Consider the following 13,538-nt stretch of genomic DNA (forward strand, 5'->3'; position numbering starts at 1 on the left):
CAGGAAATAAGACATCTGCTCAGCAGATACCAAGAGTTTACAGGGGAACACCGTTCACAAATGCTCAGCAAGGACATACTATGGATAACAGCTTTTTATTTCCAACTTGATTTTACACAGAAGGCACCCTCTCTAGCTTCAGGTTATCCTACAGATGTCTGTGCTGTCTCAAGGACATGGGCAGCAGAGCATACATGCACCCCAACCATGGTCTTCCAGAGGTGGGAGGAAGGCAGGCAGGCGGGACATACCCTCTTCTATTAAAGAGCAGGCAAGCCCTGTTTTTGATACACTCAAGATGGAAAAAAGTGTCTCAGACTCAGGTTGGAAAAATAATTGTCAGTGGCTGAAGTAACTACTAAATTTAACTACCCTCTTACATCAAGAACCATTGGTTGAATAAATAGGTATATTCAGCAATTCATTAAGTTTTTTGAAATTTTCATCTTAAAATGTGTCATATGTACAAAAGGTATATTTAAACAACATTTACGTATGGTTTAAAGAATAAAATCACTGCAAATGCTCATGTACCCTCTACTCAGCTTATGAAACAGAACATTAGACGTGCTTTTGAAGCTCCTGAATAACACTCCCCACCAAACCTCTCCCACTCAACTCCATTAACTTGAATTTTTAGTAATTCCTGTGTTCTTCTTTGTAGTTTTACCATCCATGTATACATTTCTGAAGAATAAATACATTAGTGTGTCCTGCTAATGTAGGGGGTCTTCACATAAATAGAATCCAACTGTGTGTATTCTTTTGCAAGTTTCTATTTTTGATCAATAACATGTCTTTGAGATCCACTCACACTGATGCCATATATCTGTGGTACATTATTTTCACCACTGAGTTCCAATCCACTTATGAACATACCACTTTGTTTATCTATTCTACTGCTAAGAGACACTGCATTTGATTCCAGCTTTGCTGCTATTTGGAAAACCACTACTAGAAGCCGTCTTTTTTCACTTGTTTCCTACGACACACAGGAGACTCTCAAGGGCGCAGATCTAGAAGAAGTATGTTGAAGGGTTGCCAAGTATGCTTATAGGTCACGTCAAATTGTTTTCCAAAGTGGTTGTCCCAATTTACAATTCTGACCGTAGGAAATGACACTTCTGTGGCTCATATCTTCACCATACTTAGGTCTGTCACCCTTCCTTTTTGCCCATCTGTTGGATGAGAAAAATGCTATCTTCCTGTGGTTTTAAACACGGCTTTTCAAGGCCAGTTAATTTTTCCCTAAACACAATCCACCGGCCATAGATGAGGTGATTTACTAATACAAATCCAATCTAACATGTAGCTTAACATTGGTACGTTCATCTCCTCACGCCATTTAGTGCTTAGTGACCTGAATGTGTTCCTGCAACTGTAAAAGTAAGCAATACTTGCTCTGGGAAAATAAATGATTCTCAAAAAAATAGCTACCATATGCCCTGTAAAACTTTCTCTCAACTAGCAGGGCTGGGACCATTATTCTGAAGTTAAACATTTTGAACAATTAGGAAACAAGAGTGTTGCCTTTAAGTGAATCCAGAACAGAGAAGGGAGAATGTTAACTAACATATAAAATTGAATGTGACACGTACTCTAGAACAATTAGCAGGCAGCAAAACACACTGGAAGCTTAATTTTCCACTGACTTCAAAGGGAGCAACCGCTCTTCAACACTACTTGGTTTACTCTGTCCATACCTACAAAGAACTCTCTTTAAGGTAAAGAATGTCACAGCTCAAACTGTTCAGCCCTGTTACCGGATTGTTCTTGAATGTCCATCTGTATAGATCCTTACCCTGGTCTTTCCAATGGAAGGAAAGACATATGAAAATCACTTGCACTTTATCCAGGTTTATGTCTCTGGAAGAACAGCTTGCCCTGAGCAACCACGTTCTACTTTAGGGAATAAATAAGGCAGGTTATACTCATTTACCAGCTTCCCAGGTGGCACTAATGGTAAAGAATCTGCCTGCCAATGCAGGTGACATAAGAGATTCAGGTTTAATTCCTGGGCAGGGAAGATCCCCTGGAGGAGGGCATGGCAATCCACTCCAGTATTCTAGGATTCTAGCCAGAATCCTAAGGACAGAGGCACCCGGCAGGCTACAGTCCACAGCTTCAAACAGTCAGACACAACTGAAGCGACAGTACGTATGCATGCAAGGCAGGCTATTTGCTGTCACTGACTCAGTGCTCTTCTAATGAGACAAGCCCAGTAGGAAGTAAGGAGGCCTTAAGTTTAGAATGTGCGTGGGCTTAAATCTCACTTGAAAGTTAGCCGCTCTCAGGGCCAGACGAGTGATCCTTCACTACTGAGCCATTTCATGTTCTGAAATGAGCCAAACTCCAGGATCAAAAAGAATTAACTATGAAAACTTTAAATAATTCTGTTGTGATATACTAAATATATTTTTAGAAATATGAAAAAAATCTGTGTCTTTTGTGCTTGTGCCTTATTTTTCATCTTTCCCTGTCCTGTCCCACTCCTTTGCTTCATGTAAGATTTACCTAGAGATAGGCCCAGGCAAATGCTAAAGTGTATGTTTTAAATCCCATGATAATTATACTGACCTGACAGAGCACGGTTATAATAATCTCCAGAAAGGGTGAAGTGGGCGTAGCCTTCAGGGCTAGTTCTTACATGCTGCAGAAAATTCAGACCTGCAATGAAAGCAAATCTTATTGCAGTGGTGGGGCGGAAACAACCAAAACTTTCTGTTGCTGACACAGCATACTAAAGAGATGTTAGAAAAACAAACACAAAGATACAGAGAACAGAGTAAGGGCTCCCAGAGGGGCAGGGACCAGGGTGGGAGCAAGGGTGATTGATTGTATGGTGATGGAGAGAAACTAAATTTTTGGTAGTGAGCACACTGTAGGGTATATAGAAGTGGAAATATAAGGCTGTACACAAGAAAGTTGTATGTTATAAATTGATGTTATCTTAATAAAAATAAAGACCTATTGTGCCCAGTTGCTTCGGTTGTGTCCAACTCTTTGCAACCCCACGGACTGTCAGCCACCAGGCTCCTCTGTCCATGGGATTCTCCAAGCAAGAAAACTGGAGTGGGTTATCATTTCCTCCTCCAGGGGATCTTCCTGACCCAGGGATTAACCTGCGTCTCTTAAATCTCCTGCATTGGCAGGCGGTTCTCTATGACTAGCACCACCTGAGAAGCCCAAAGAGCTATTAGTTACAATTAATACTAATGATCTTATAAGAGAACACACAAAAATTTGATATTTTGCTCATCATGGGATTTTTATTTAATAAATTCTGATTTTTAAAAATATTGCATTAAAATATCATTTATCTTAATCACTGATTTTCGTGGTTGCCCTTTAAATGTTGTGAATGAGGTAAATGCCTCATTTGCCTCTCCACCAATCCCAGCCCCAGCAACCAGGGAATGAAAAAACACATTTTTTCCTGAATATCTGAAAAGAAGGTAGTGTAATGAGAACAGTCATACCCTCATAAATATTAGCTCAAAATGTTAAGATTACCATAGAAAAATAAATATTATTTTCTGCAGAAAAGACACTCACGCAAACAGTCAAAATTCCCATTGTTAATTTTAATCAAGTGGCCCTTTGGTGCCTAGAAACACAGAGAAAAGGAAAACTCCCAGTGTGTAAAAGGTTGAACTAAATCCCCAGAATTGAATTTTCCTTGAAGGGAAAAGTGACTTACAAGATCAAAATGATGGAAAATTAAAAGTAAACACAGAAGTGAGATTTTCCTTTACTATCTTTAGTAGCTGCATCTAACATGGCTTACAATGATGTGATTGAGGATAAAGCCCTTCTACAGTCATCCCCACTCTGCTGAGGGACAGCTCTCAGATGAACAAGGTTTCTCCTCCTATCTGGCCCTATGGAGGAGACAATGGGGTGAGCATTTTAAGAAGCCTCTGTGTTTTTTAATTGTCTATATAGCATATAAACCCTACTTTCTATGCTTATCTTTTAAATCCCTTTAATAACAGTACCCCCTATAATCTTTGGGCTTCCCTGAAGCCAGATGTGGCTCAGAGGTACAAAATCCACCTGTCAATGCAGGAGACACGGGTTTGATCCCTGGCTCAGGGAAGATGGCAACCCACCTTCCTGGAGAAGAAAATGGCAATTCACTCTAGTATTCTTGACCAGGAAATCACACGGACAAAGGAACCTGGCGGCTTACAGCCAGAGGGTCGCAAAGAGCTGGACACAACTTAGCAACTAAACAACAATAACTACAATCTTAAGATACATGAAAACATAAACAAAGTGGAGAGATCAGGAATTATTTAACTAGGGCTATTTATAGAACAATGGCTTCCCATGTGGCACATCCCACGTGGCATAGTGGTAAAGAATCCACCTGTCAATGCAGGGGTCATAAGAGACGTGTTTGACCCCTGGGTCAGGAAGATACCCTGGAGGAAGAAACAGCAATCCACTCCAGTATTCGTGCCTGGAAAATTCCATGGACAGAGGAGCCTGGTGGGCTACACTCCATGGGGTCACAAGGAATCAGACACGACTTAGTGACTGAGCATGCACACATGTTAACAGAACAGATATTTCATCAACGACAATTTCTATTATTCCCAACCCACGGTCTGAAGGCCACATATAGCAAATAAATACATGTCTTTAAAATACAAATAATGGAAAACACATGTAAAACCATTATCTAAATCTCTCCCATGCTATTAGAAATGGAAGAGCATGAGTAACATGAAGAAAAGATAGCAGTCGCTGCCAATCTTGGAGATGAACCTAAGGGTTGGGCGAGCACTCACGGGAGAAGGTGAGCTCGGCTAGAGGCACATCGCAGTCCATGCAGTCATCGATAAAGCAGATACACACGCTCTCGGCTTTCATCTCCACACCGGAGATCAACCGGGCTGGTGCCGCCCCCTGGCTCTGCTGGCTGTTGGAGGCCAGGGAAAGGGATGTCCGGGGTTCAGCATTCTTGAACAACCAACTGGCTGCTTTTTTTAGCTGACCTGTGAAGAAATCGAAAGGTGATCAGTTGGACCTCTTCTCACTGCTACTCAAGCAACTCACGGGGAAACAGAGAAATACATTTGATAGGGACCTACTAGACAGCCCAAGAGAACCTTGATGTCAGATTGTAGTCTCAGACAGAACAAGAAAAACGAAGCACAATAATAAGAATCCTGCTTTTTTAGCAAACAGAACAAGGCCCTCTTTACTACACACCTCTACTCAAGTTTACCACATGACCTGGCTCAAAATGCTTGCAGGAAGCCATCCTTCCTCTACAGTGACATCTACTGAAGGAGACGAGAAAAGAGGAATGGAGAGGCTCCAAACTTCCAGGTGCCACTCAGTACTCAAGCATTTAATCTTCACTACGTAGTTCTGCATATTCTGATGTGCTGCTTTGTAACTGTTCTCAAAGGTCTTAGGTTGTACATACTTGGTCTTCTCAACCATGTGTGTACTGTAAAACTGTTACACAACAGCCCCCTGAACACAACCAGATTGCCAAAGCTAAAAAAGAACAGAACCGAAATGCAAAGCAATGCAACCCTATACTTAGAAATTACCAGAGGCCAGTGCATGTAACAGTGGTGGGTGGTTCAGGGCATAGGCTTTGGAGCAAGATGGCCTGGCTTCTGATCCTGCACTGACTAGATACTGGCTCTTGGGCAAGTTGCTTGGTCTCTCTCTGCCCAACAGCAGCCACTTACAGGACTGACATGAAGAGGAAACGAGTGAGCACCTGGGAGGTTCTCAGATCAGAGCCTGGCATATAACAGAGGCTCTATAAACATTAGTTGGTATTATCACCTTTATTATTGGTGGAACTAAACCTCAGTTACTAAAGAAATAAAGAGTAACAAAAATCCAAAAGGCTCTTAGAAGTTTTTTTAATGTGTTTGAATTGCTAAAGAGTAAAAAAAAAAAAACGAAATGTAAACATTACGGGATATGAAGTTAACTACAACAAAAGCAATGATGATTAGGAAAAAAAGAAATTAAGGCACACAAGATAATTAGGCCTACCTTCCAATTGTTTTCAGAGATAAAGGATAGGTAATGCAAACAATCATGTAATAAGACCACACAAGTGGTCGAAGTTTAACCTGGTACAATCCTTTCAGAAAAAGATTTGTCGATTGAGGTAAAGAGCCTCAAAAAATATCTATATCCTCTGATCCAGTTTTTACAATACTAAGTCTCACTGGTGGGCTCAGCTGGTAAAGAATCCGCCACCAATGAGAGAAACCTGGGTTCGATCCCTGGGCTGAGAAGATCCCCTGGAGAAGGGAACAGCTACTCACTCCAGTATTCTGGCCTGGAGAATTCCATGGACTGTACACAACAGAGAGACTTTCACTTTCAAGTCTCACTACCAAAGGGGGACTTCCTTGGTGCTTTACTGGCTAAAACTCCAAGTGCCCAATGCTGAGGGCCCAGGTTCAATTCCTAGTGAAAGAACTAGATCCTGCATGCTGCAACTAAGACCCCTTATGCCACAACTAAGAGTTTGCAAGTAAAGATCCCACATGTGACAACTAAAAAGTCCCAAATGCCACATCAAACATCGAAGACCCTTTGTACCACAATGAAGACCTGGTGCAGTCAAATAAACAGATACATTTTTTTTTAAAGTCTCACTACCAAAGAAACTGAAAGATGTAGACAAAACTTCATACACAAAAATATTAATAACAGAATTGTGTATAATAATGAAAGAATGAAAAACAACTGAAGACTAAATTATAATACGTCCTCAGATCAATGTAAAAGAATTGTTTACAAATAATTTTAATGACAAGGGATGATGCTATTAATATTATAATAAAATTGTAACTAATTCTATAAAGTATTTGCAATACAATTTACCAACATATATAAATACCACATGCGCGTGTGTGTGTGTTGGATACATGAGCATACTTTGTTTTATTGCACTTTGCTGATACTGTAGTTTTTACACATTGAAGATCTGTGACAACCCTGTGTTGAGCAAGTCTATCAGCATCATTTTCCCAACAGTATTACTTAATAAAGATACATACATTGTTCTTACAGACATAATGGTACTGCACACCCAACAGACTACAATAGAGTGTAAAAGCAACTTTTATTCGCACTGAGAAATCAAAAAATGTGTGTGACTCGCTTGACTGCAGTATTTTCTTTATTGTGGTGGTCTGGAACCAACCCCCTAAAATCTCCAAGGTACGCCTGTATATAGTACATGGCTGGCTGAACTGGCTGAATTCACTCAGTCATGTCCGACTCTTTGCGACCCCATGGACTGTAGCCCACCAGGCTCCTCTGCCCATGGGATTCTCCAGGCAAGAATACTGGAGTGGATCCAGTATTTCCTCCTCCAGGGGATCTTCCTGACCCAGGGATTGAACCCAGGTCTCCTGCATTGCAGACAGACGCTTTAACCACTGAGCCACCACACAGAGAAATAAAAAGGGAGGATATACATCCAAGTATCAAGACTAGGAAAATATACAGCTTTTGTTGTATCTCTGATTTAAAGACAAGGAGAGCACAGAGGGAGGTGGAGAGGTGGTGTGACACAGTGGAAGGAAGAGGGGCACACCTGGCTTTAAACCCATCCCAGCCTCACGCTAAGACATAGTCTGAGACGAAACCATCTTACCAAACCATAGCCTTACCAAACCATCTGAGCCGGTTTCCCCATCTGAAGTGAGGTTAAGAATGCCACCACCAAGGGAATGAGGATTCGACAAGAAACATGACTAGGCACAGAGGAGCTCGATCAATGGCCCAGCTGATCAGTGTCACCACCATTACTACTCCCAGCAGCAACAGTGCTAACAGTCTACAGGGCACATGCTGTGTGTTTTGCATAGCGTGCTTCTCAGCAACAAAAGACCAAGGGAGGTCCTCTAATCCTCACTTGCACAGATAAGGAAGCACTGAAACAGAGGTCAAACTTGCCCAGGTCACAAACAAAGAGCCAGTAGGGGACAGCGCAAGGATCTGAAGCCAAGCAGTCGGCTCCAGAGCCCACATTTACATCCACGATAAAATACTGCATCCCATTATTACGGGCCCAAGATTATATTCAGCCCACAGAAAACCACAGAGGGCTTTCAAAACACACTCCAGCTCACTAAGGCATCCATGGGAATAGGGGAGGAAATGGAAAGACAAACATTATCAAACATTATTGTTTATCAAGATAATAGATAAAGGAAAAAGCCTTATTCAAATTACCTTGACACACCAAGAGAGCTTTGCGGCAGTCATCCATGCTAAACCCCAGCTCCTGCAGTCTAGCCAGCTGTAATTCTATGGGGGAAATGGTATATATATTTTTATAAGTAATTTAATGTAAATTAACCCACAGACTAACTGAAGCAAAAAAAGAAATCAGAAACTGGTGACTCAAGTCATTTCACTTCTATAGGCAAAAATAAGCTCCTAATTGGAAGTTATCAAGTATACCCTGAAGTTTTTAAGTCTTTTCCCTATATTGGCTATGTTTTAAAAGCTTAAAACTGAAACTCGGTATTATTATCCGTATTCAAAAGTTTACAAACAAAGTTTAAAACTAAACCTTACTTAGCATTACCCGTATCTCTAGAAGAAATGATAAAAGGAAAAATACTGTAGGTTAGAATAGTTGGTTTGGGGCGTTTTCTTTATTTTAAAAGTAAGAATTAGTCATACTTATCACTTAACAATTATACTTAATGACAGACAATTATACCCTGAATAATCTAATTGTGCAAAAGAAAACCTTAAACAAGAAGAAGGGGAGTTTGAGAGAAGGCTGAACGGGTTTTATGGTTAAATACCTACCCAAGACAGGGTCTAAGGTGTGTCTTGTCCCTTCTCTGACTTCCTCTCCCCCTCGAGAAGCACCAGGAAGGTAGCTGTGAACGGAGCTGGCCTCCAAGGCCGCCGCGTCTGGCACCGCAGCATTAGCTTGCTCTGGGATGGATTTTGCAATGGCAAGAAACAGCTGAACATCATTATAGGAGAGTCTGATATCCAGGGCCTGTAACTGAATCTAACAAGATTTAAAAGGTGGCAGTTTTTAAAGCTGCAGTGGCTTCTGTGTCCACACCTCTCAGAGGTACCACTCTAACTCTGGTTCTAGAAATAGAACAGACACGTCCTCATTTTGAAGACTGGGGAGATCTTGAAATCAAGCACTAATAGCCACAAGGTAAGATGTCTCAGATGTGAGGTCCAATGTCACAAAACTGTACCAAACAAAAAATACTACATGGGGCAAATTACTAGAGCACTTAATAATTCGGTAGAATGATCTTCTTACAAGTATATATAATCATCAAAGCAGAGAATCAGAGGAAGGCGATCCTTGCCTCCTCCAGAGCCAATTAGTAACACTCTGTTAATCCATTTTGCTTTGCTCTATTTAATTTTTTAAATTTCTGAAGCCAACTGACCCCCCTACAAAATTTCTCTCTCCTTTATTCAAACAGAGCCTTAAATGAGTCAAGTTCTATATTAATATTTCTAAAAATCTGGTGTTCCTCAGTCATTAGCAATTCAGCTACCAGTGGAAAAAGCTGTACAGACACCAACATAAGACCACTTTAAAATGGGATGTCTGCTTGAAGTCTGGGTATAGTACTTTATTTATTACTTACTTTTACCTTTTTTTTTCTTTTTGAAGCCAAAAAATCAGAATGGCTTTTCTCTTTCAAACCTCCTATAGTTCAAATGGATTATGAATTAATTACTCCCTCTCTACCAAAGAAATAAAACATCCAAGTCTTAACTGGTCCTGCCCTGGCTTCACCTGCTCTGCTTCTCCTCTCCCTCCTCCTCACATCCCCAGACTTCTTACAGTGAGACCTCCCTCAGTCTCAGCTCTGCTGGGCCACTTCTACCCCTGACTTTGCTGCTTCCTAATTCAGAACTGCTCTCCTTCTTAGCCTATTTACATCCTACGCTCCTGATAGACTCTTCTTTTGTTTCACTCACAGTCAATATCCCTAACTATGTTGAACTCCACTTTCTGTAAACTTCATAGAACTTCAAGATCATACCAATCAAAAGGTCTTTCATTCTCCATAAGACAAAAGGGCAGAGACAATGTCATATGTATTTTGCATTTGCTGAAGTAATGGAACTGTTGTTGAGTCTGGCAGAGTAAATTAAGTAGTTCAAGTAAAGGGAAGTGTTTGGGAGAGCCTCAGTGTGTTATCCAGACTTGTCATCATTACCTCTAAGATGGGAGGAAAATCTTCGCTATTGAATGCATCCATCAATCCTGAACTATTCTGGTAAGAAGAATTTCCCACCAGTTCCACATGAATTTGTACTGGATCGACGATTGAAAGAGCTGTGTCGTGCTCATTCCCCAGTCGGCACGAAAACACCTAGAGGATGAAATGTAAAATAGCGTGAATTAATGTCTGATTTAGGAAGAGTCCCACCAGGAGACTCTTCCAGGAGAGAAAAGGGGGCCATCTCGGAAGCATCAGTCCTCTCCTATAAAAGACCCGTAACAACCACTGAAATGAACACTGTGACGAGTGAGGCTGGTGGCCTCACCCACTGCCAGCAGCACAGCGCTTCACCCGTGGGAAAGGCAGTTTCGCAATACATAACAAGAGACTTAAAAATCTCACACCCTTTGATCCAATAATCCTACTCTTGATGGGAACTAATCCAAGGAAGTAATCAAAACACAGAAAAATTCACCGAAACATCATTTAATGCTAAGTTAAAAAATAAAATTTAGAGAATCAATGTTTTCAAGATATTCCCCATCTACTCAGCAGAGTATTTTGCAGCCATTTAAAAGTAACAGTTTAAAAGACTACCTAGAAAGGCAGGAAAACAGTTACAATACTGGTTGTGAAAAAGCAGCCCAATCAAAATAACATTACGCCAAAACTATAAGGGAAGAAATACATCAAAATGTCAAGAGAGATTATGTAGGTGAGATAGGTGGCGATAAGTGGTTTTTCCCACCCCTTCCCTAATTTCATGTAATATAGTTGTTACCATCATAAGTGAAAATAAATACATTAATCACTGAAGCTATGTGAAAGGTACATAGGGGTTCATTATACTATTCTGTTTACTTTCTGTACGTTTGAGATGTTCTAATAAAAATAAAACGTATTTATGGGGAGAGAATAGGGACGGAGGATGCCCATTCCAGGACCATATTATGCTGCATGCTCAGCAAGAGTAGAGGAGGAAGAAGAAAGCATCGCTTTAGTCTCCCTTGCTCCTTCCTCTTTTCTGGCATTTTCTAAAGAAAGAAAAAAGAAAGTGAAGTCGCTCAGTCATGTCCAACTCTTTGCGACCCCATGGACTGTAGCCTACCGGGTTCCTCGACCCATGGGATTTTCCAGGCAAGAATACTGGAGTGGGTTGCCATTTCCTTCTCCAGGGGATCTTCCCAACCAGGGATCAAACCTAGGTCTCCTGTACTGCAGGCAGACTCTTTACCATTTGAGCCACCAGGGAAGCCTGGAATTTTCTAGAGCTATTGAAAAGCATATGACACCAAGGTCCTCTGCTGTATTCAACATTAGCTCATTTTGCCTTATTTACAATTCCCCCCCAAGGATGTATTAGGGTAGTCTTAAAATTCAGATTCAACTCTGCCACCTTAAGAACAAGACTGAAAGGAGTTTCCAGGAAGCTCAAATATTTTGCCATGGAGTTTTTCTAAGATTCTGGAGCAGGAAAGTTCCATTTTCCTTTTTTCTTCCCGGGCATCTGCTACACAAAACCCAATTGTACCTGACAGTTCATTAATCAATCACCAAACTTTCCTGTTCAAAGCTGGTATTGTGGAGGCTTGGAAAGCAGACGAACTGCAATTTGAGGACCAAGTCACATCATGCTAGCAGGCAAATCCTTCCTCTCACACTGAGGTTTCTTTACATGAGAGATACAAGTGGTAAGGAAGTAAAATCTCCACAGGTTTTATTCAGCTATTTCTGACCAGAAAAAAAAAGTACTATCCGCTGCTGAGGGTGGAAGCAATTTTTGCTCCCTCAACCTCTGAAACACCACTGGAAAGAACTGAGCATGAACAAGTTTAATCATAAATGGGAAGCAAATGATGAGTAACTCTGACCAAATATTCTAGTATGCTAACAAGAGGAATATTAGCGGAGATCGGTGACTTAAGAATATTTGCCAGAGGAGATAATAATCTGCCTCATTTCTCCTTCTGTCTCCACACATCCTGGCTTAAGAAGAGACAGAGCAGTTTTTGCATAATATTGTAGAATGTAATCTTCTGGCTACAAAAGCCATCCCAATGCAAATTATCTCCTTCATGAGACTGAATCAGAGCCATGAGCATCACAATTAGAGATTCAGCCCTTGAGGTCAGGGCCGACTCTCCAGAGGTGCCCTTTAATAGATCAGATATCCCTGGAAGGATAGCATGGAAAGTCCCTAACACTTTAGTATCACATTTCTATAACCAGAAAGCTCTAGGTCTTCGTGAGGACAAGCACTCAATGTGCAGAAAGCGATGCAGGAGAAACAAGGACCCCTTCCTCACCCTTACAAATCAGCCAGGGCCTAGACCCACAGAACCAAGAGGACATGACAAGGAGCCTGTTGGGGAAAGGGGGATTGGAAGAGCTTCCTTGAACATTCTGAGGAAGGCTGGGTCTAAGAGAAAGAGGTACAGTCCCTCCACACATTCACAGCCTGACCCTGGGGGCCTGAATTCACACATTAGAATAACCTGGTAGATGCGAGGAGAAAATGAAGAGAAGAGGGCAAGGGTCCTCTGGTCCCATTAATTATCACCCTGAAGGAAAGTTTAGGAGGTAAAATTATTCTCCAGATGCTTTTCTCTTAAGCCAAATATTGAGTGCTTCAATCAACACAAAGACTTCTTACCTCAATGCCAAACAAACTTCCTGAAAAGGGCCGATCGACAAATCGGGGCTTGTAGGTGAGCACAGTGGTGCCTTTGAGAATGATGGCGTTGGTATCGAAGCAGGATACATCTTCAACGACCACAAACTCCGTGCCTGGAAAGGACAGTATCATCAACTAGGCCAAAGCTGGGAAGTGAAAGCAGCAGGTGTTGTAAACCAGGCAGCACATTTACTGGGTGGGGGGCCGACAGGTCAGCCAGAAAGATCGGATGTCCAGGATGTCTGTCGACATTCTGTCGACACCCTGAGCAAGTCCTGCAGATCTGGCCAGGCGCAGCTGAGCCAACAGAGCACTGCACAGGCATAAGACTGGGATGCACTTTCTCTCTTTAGAATGTAGTTGTACGCTAGGTCTCCTGGAAGGCAGAACAGACACTGAGAAGCTCGGGAAACCACCCCTTCTCCAAGCGACAATCTGTTCTAAGTTCCCAGGAAGCAGATTCAGATACTGATGTTGGGTCAGGCAGCAAAGAGCACCGGGTCATCTGTGTATATGTTCTGGGTTGTTTACAAAGCATGCGGACCACTATTTTTGCTTTTTAAATTGATAGACACAGACAGTTTTCTATTCATCTGGACATGGACATGGCAAATTTACTTTTTGGTTTCATCAAAAAACAT

At 41.5% G+C, this 13,538-nt stretch overlaps 1 protein-coding gene across 1 annotated transcript in view; it reads right to left on the reverse strand.

Moving 5' to 3' along the window:
* VPS13D (vacuolar protein sorting 13 homolog D) overlaps positions 1 to 13,538 on the reverse strand; it is a 266,036-nt gene that overhangs the window by 174,058 nt on the left and 78,440 nt on the right. Inside the window, exons 32-37 of the mRNA XM_052654160.1 lie at positions 12,877 to 13,010; positions 10,218 to 10,373; positions 8,821 to 9,031; positions 8,233 to 8,307; positions 4,797 to 5,003; positions 2,578 to 2,667 (exon numbers count right to left, since the gene is read on the reverse strand). Coding sequence (XP_052510120.1) covers positions 2,578 to 2,667; positions 4,797 to 5,003; positions 8,233 to 8,307; positions 8,821 to 9,031; positions 10,218 to 10,373; positions 12,877 to 13,010 — 873 coding nt within the window. The remainder of the gene's footprint in view (positions 1 to 2,577; positions 2,668 to 4,796; positions 5,004 to 8,232; positions 8,308 to 8,820; positions 9,032 to 10,217; positions 10,374 to 12,876; positions 13,011 to 13,538) is intronic.

The sequence above is a fragment of the Budorcas taxicolor genome, chromosome 16 (assembly GCF_023091745.1).
Source record: "Budorcas taxicolor isolate Tak-1 chromosome 16, Takin1.1, whole genome shotgun sequence".
In the NCBI taxonomy this organism is placed as follows: Eukaryota; Metazoa; Chordata; class Mammalia; order Artiodactyla; family Bovidae; genus Budorcas; species Budorcas taxicolor.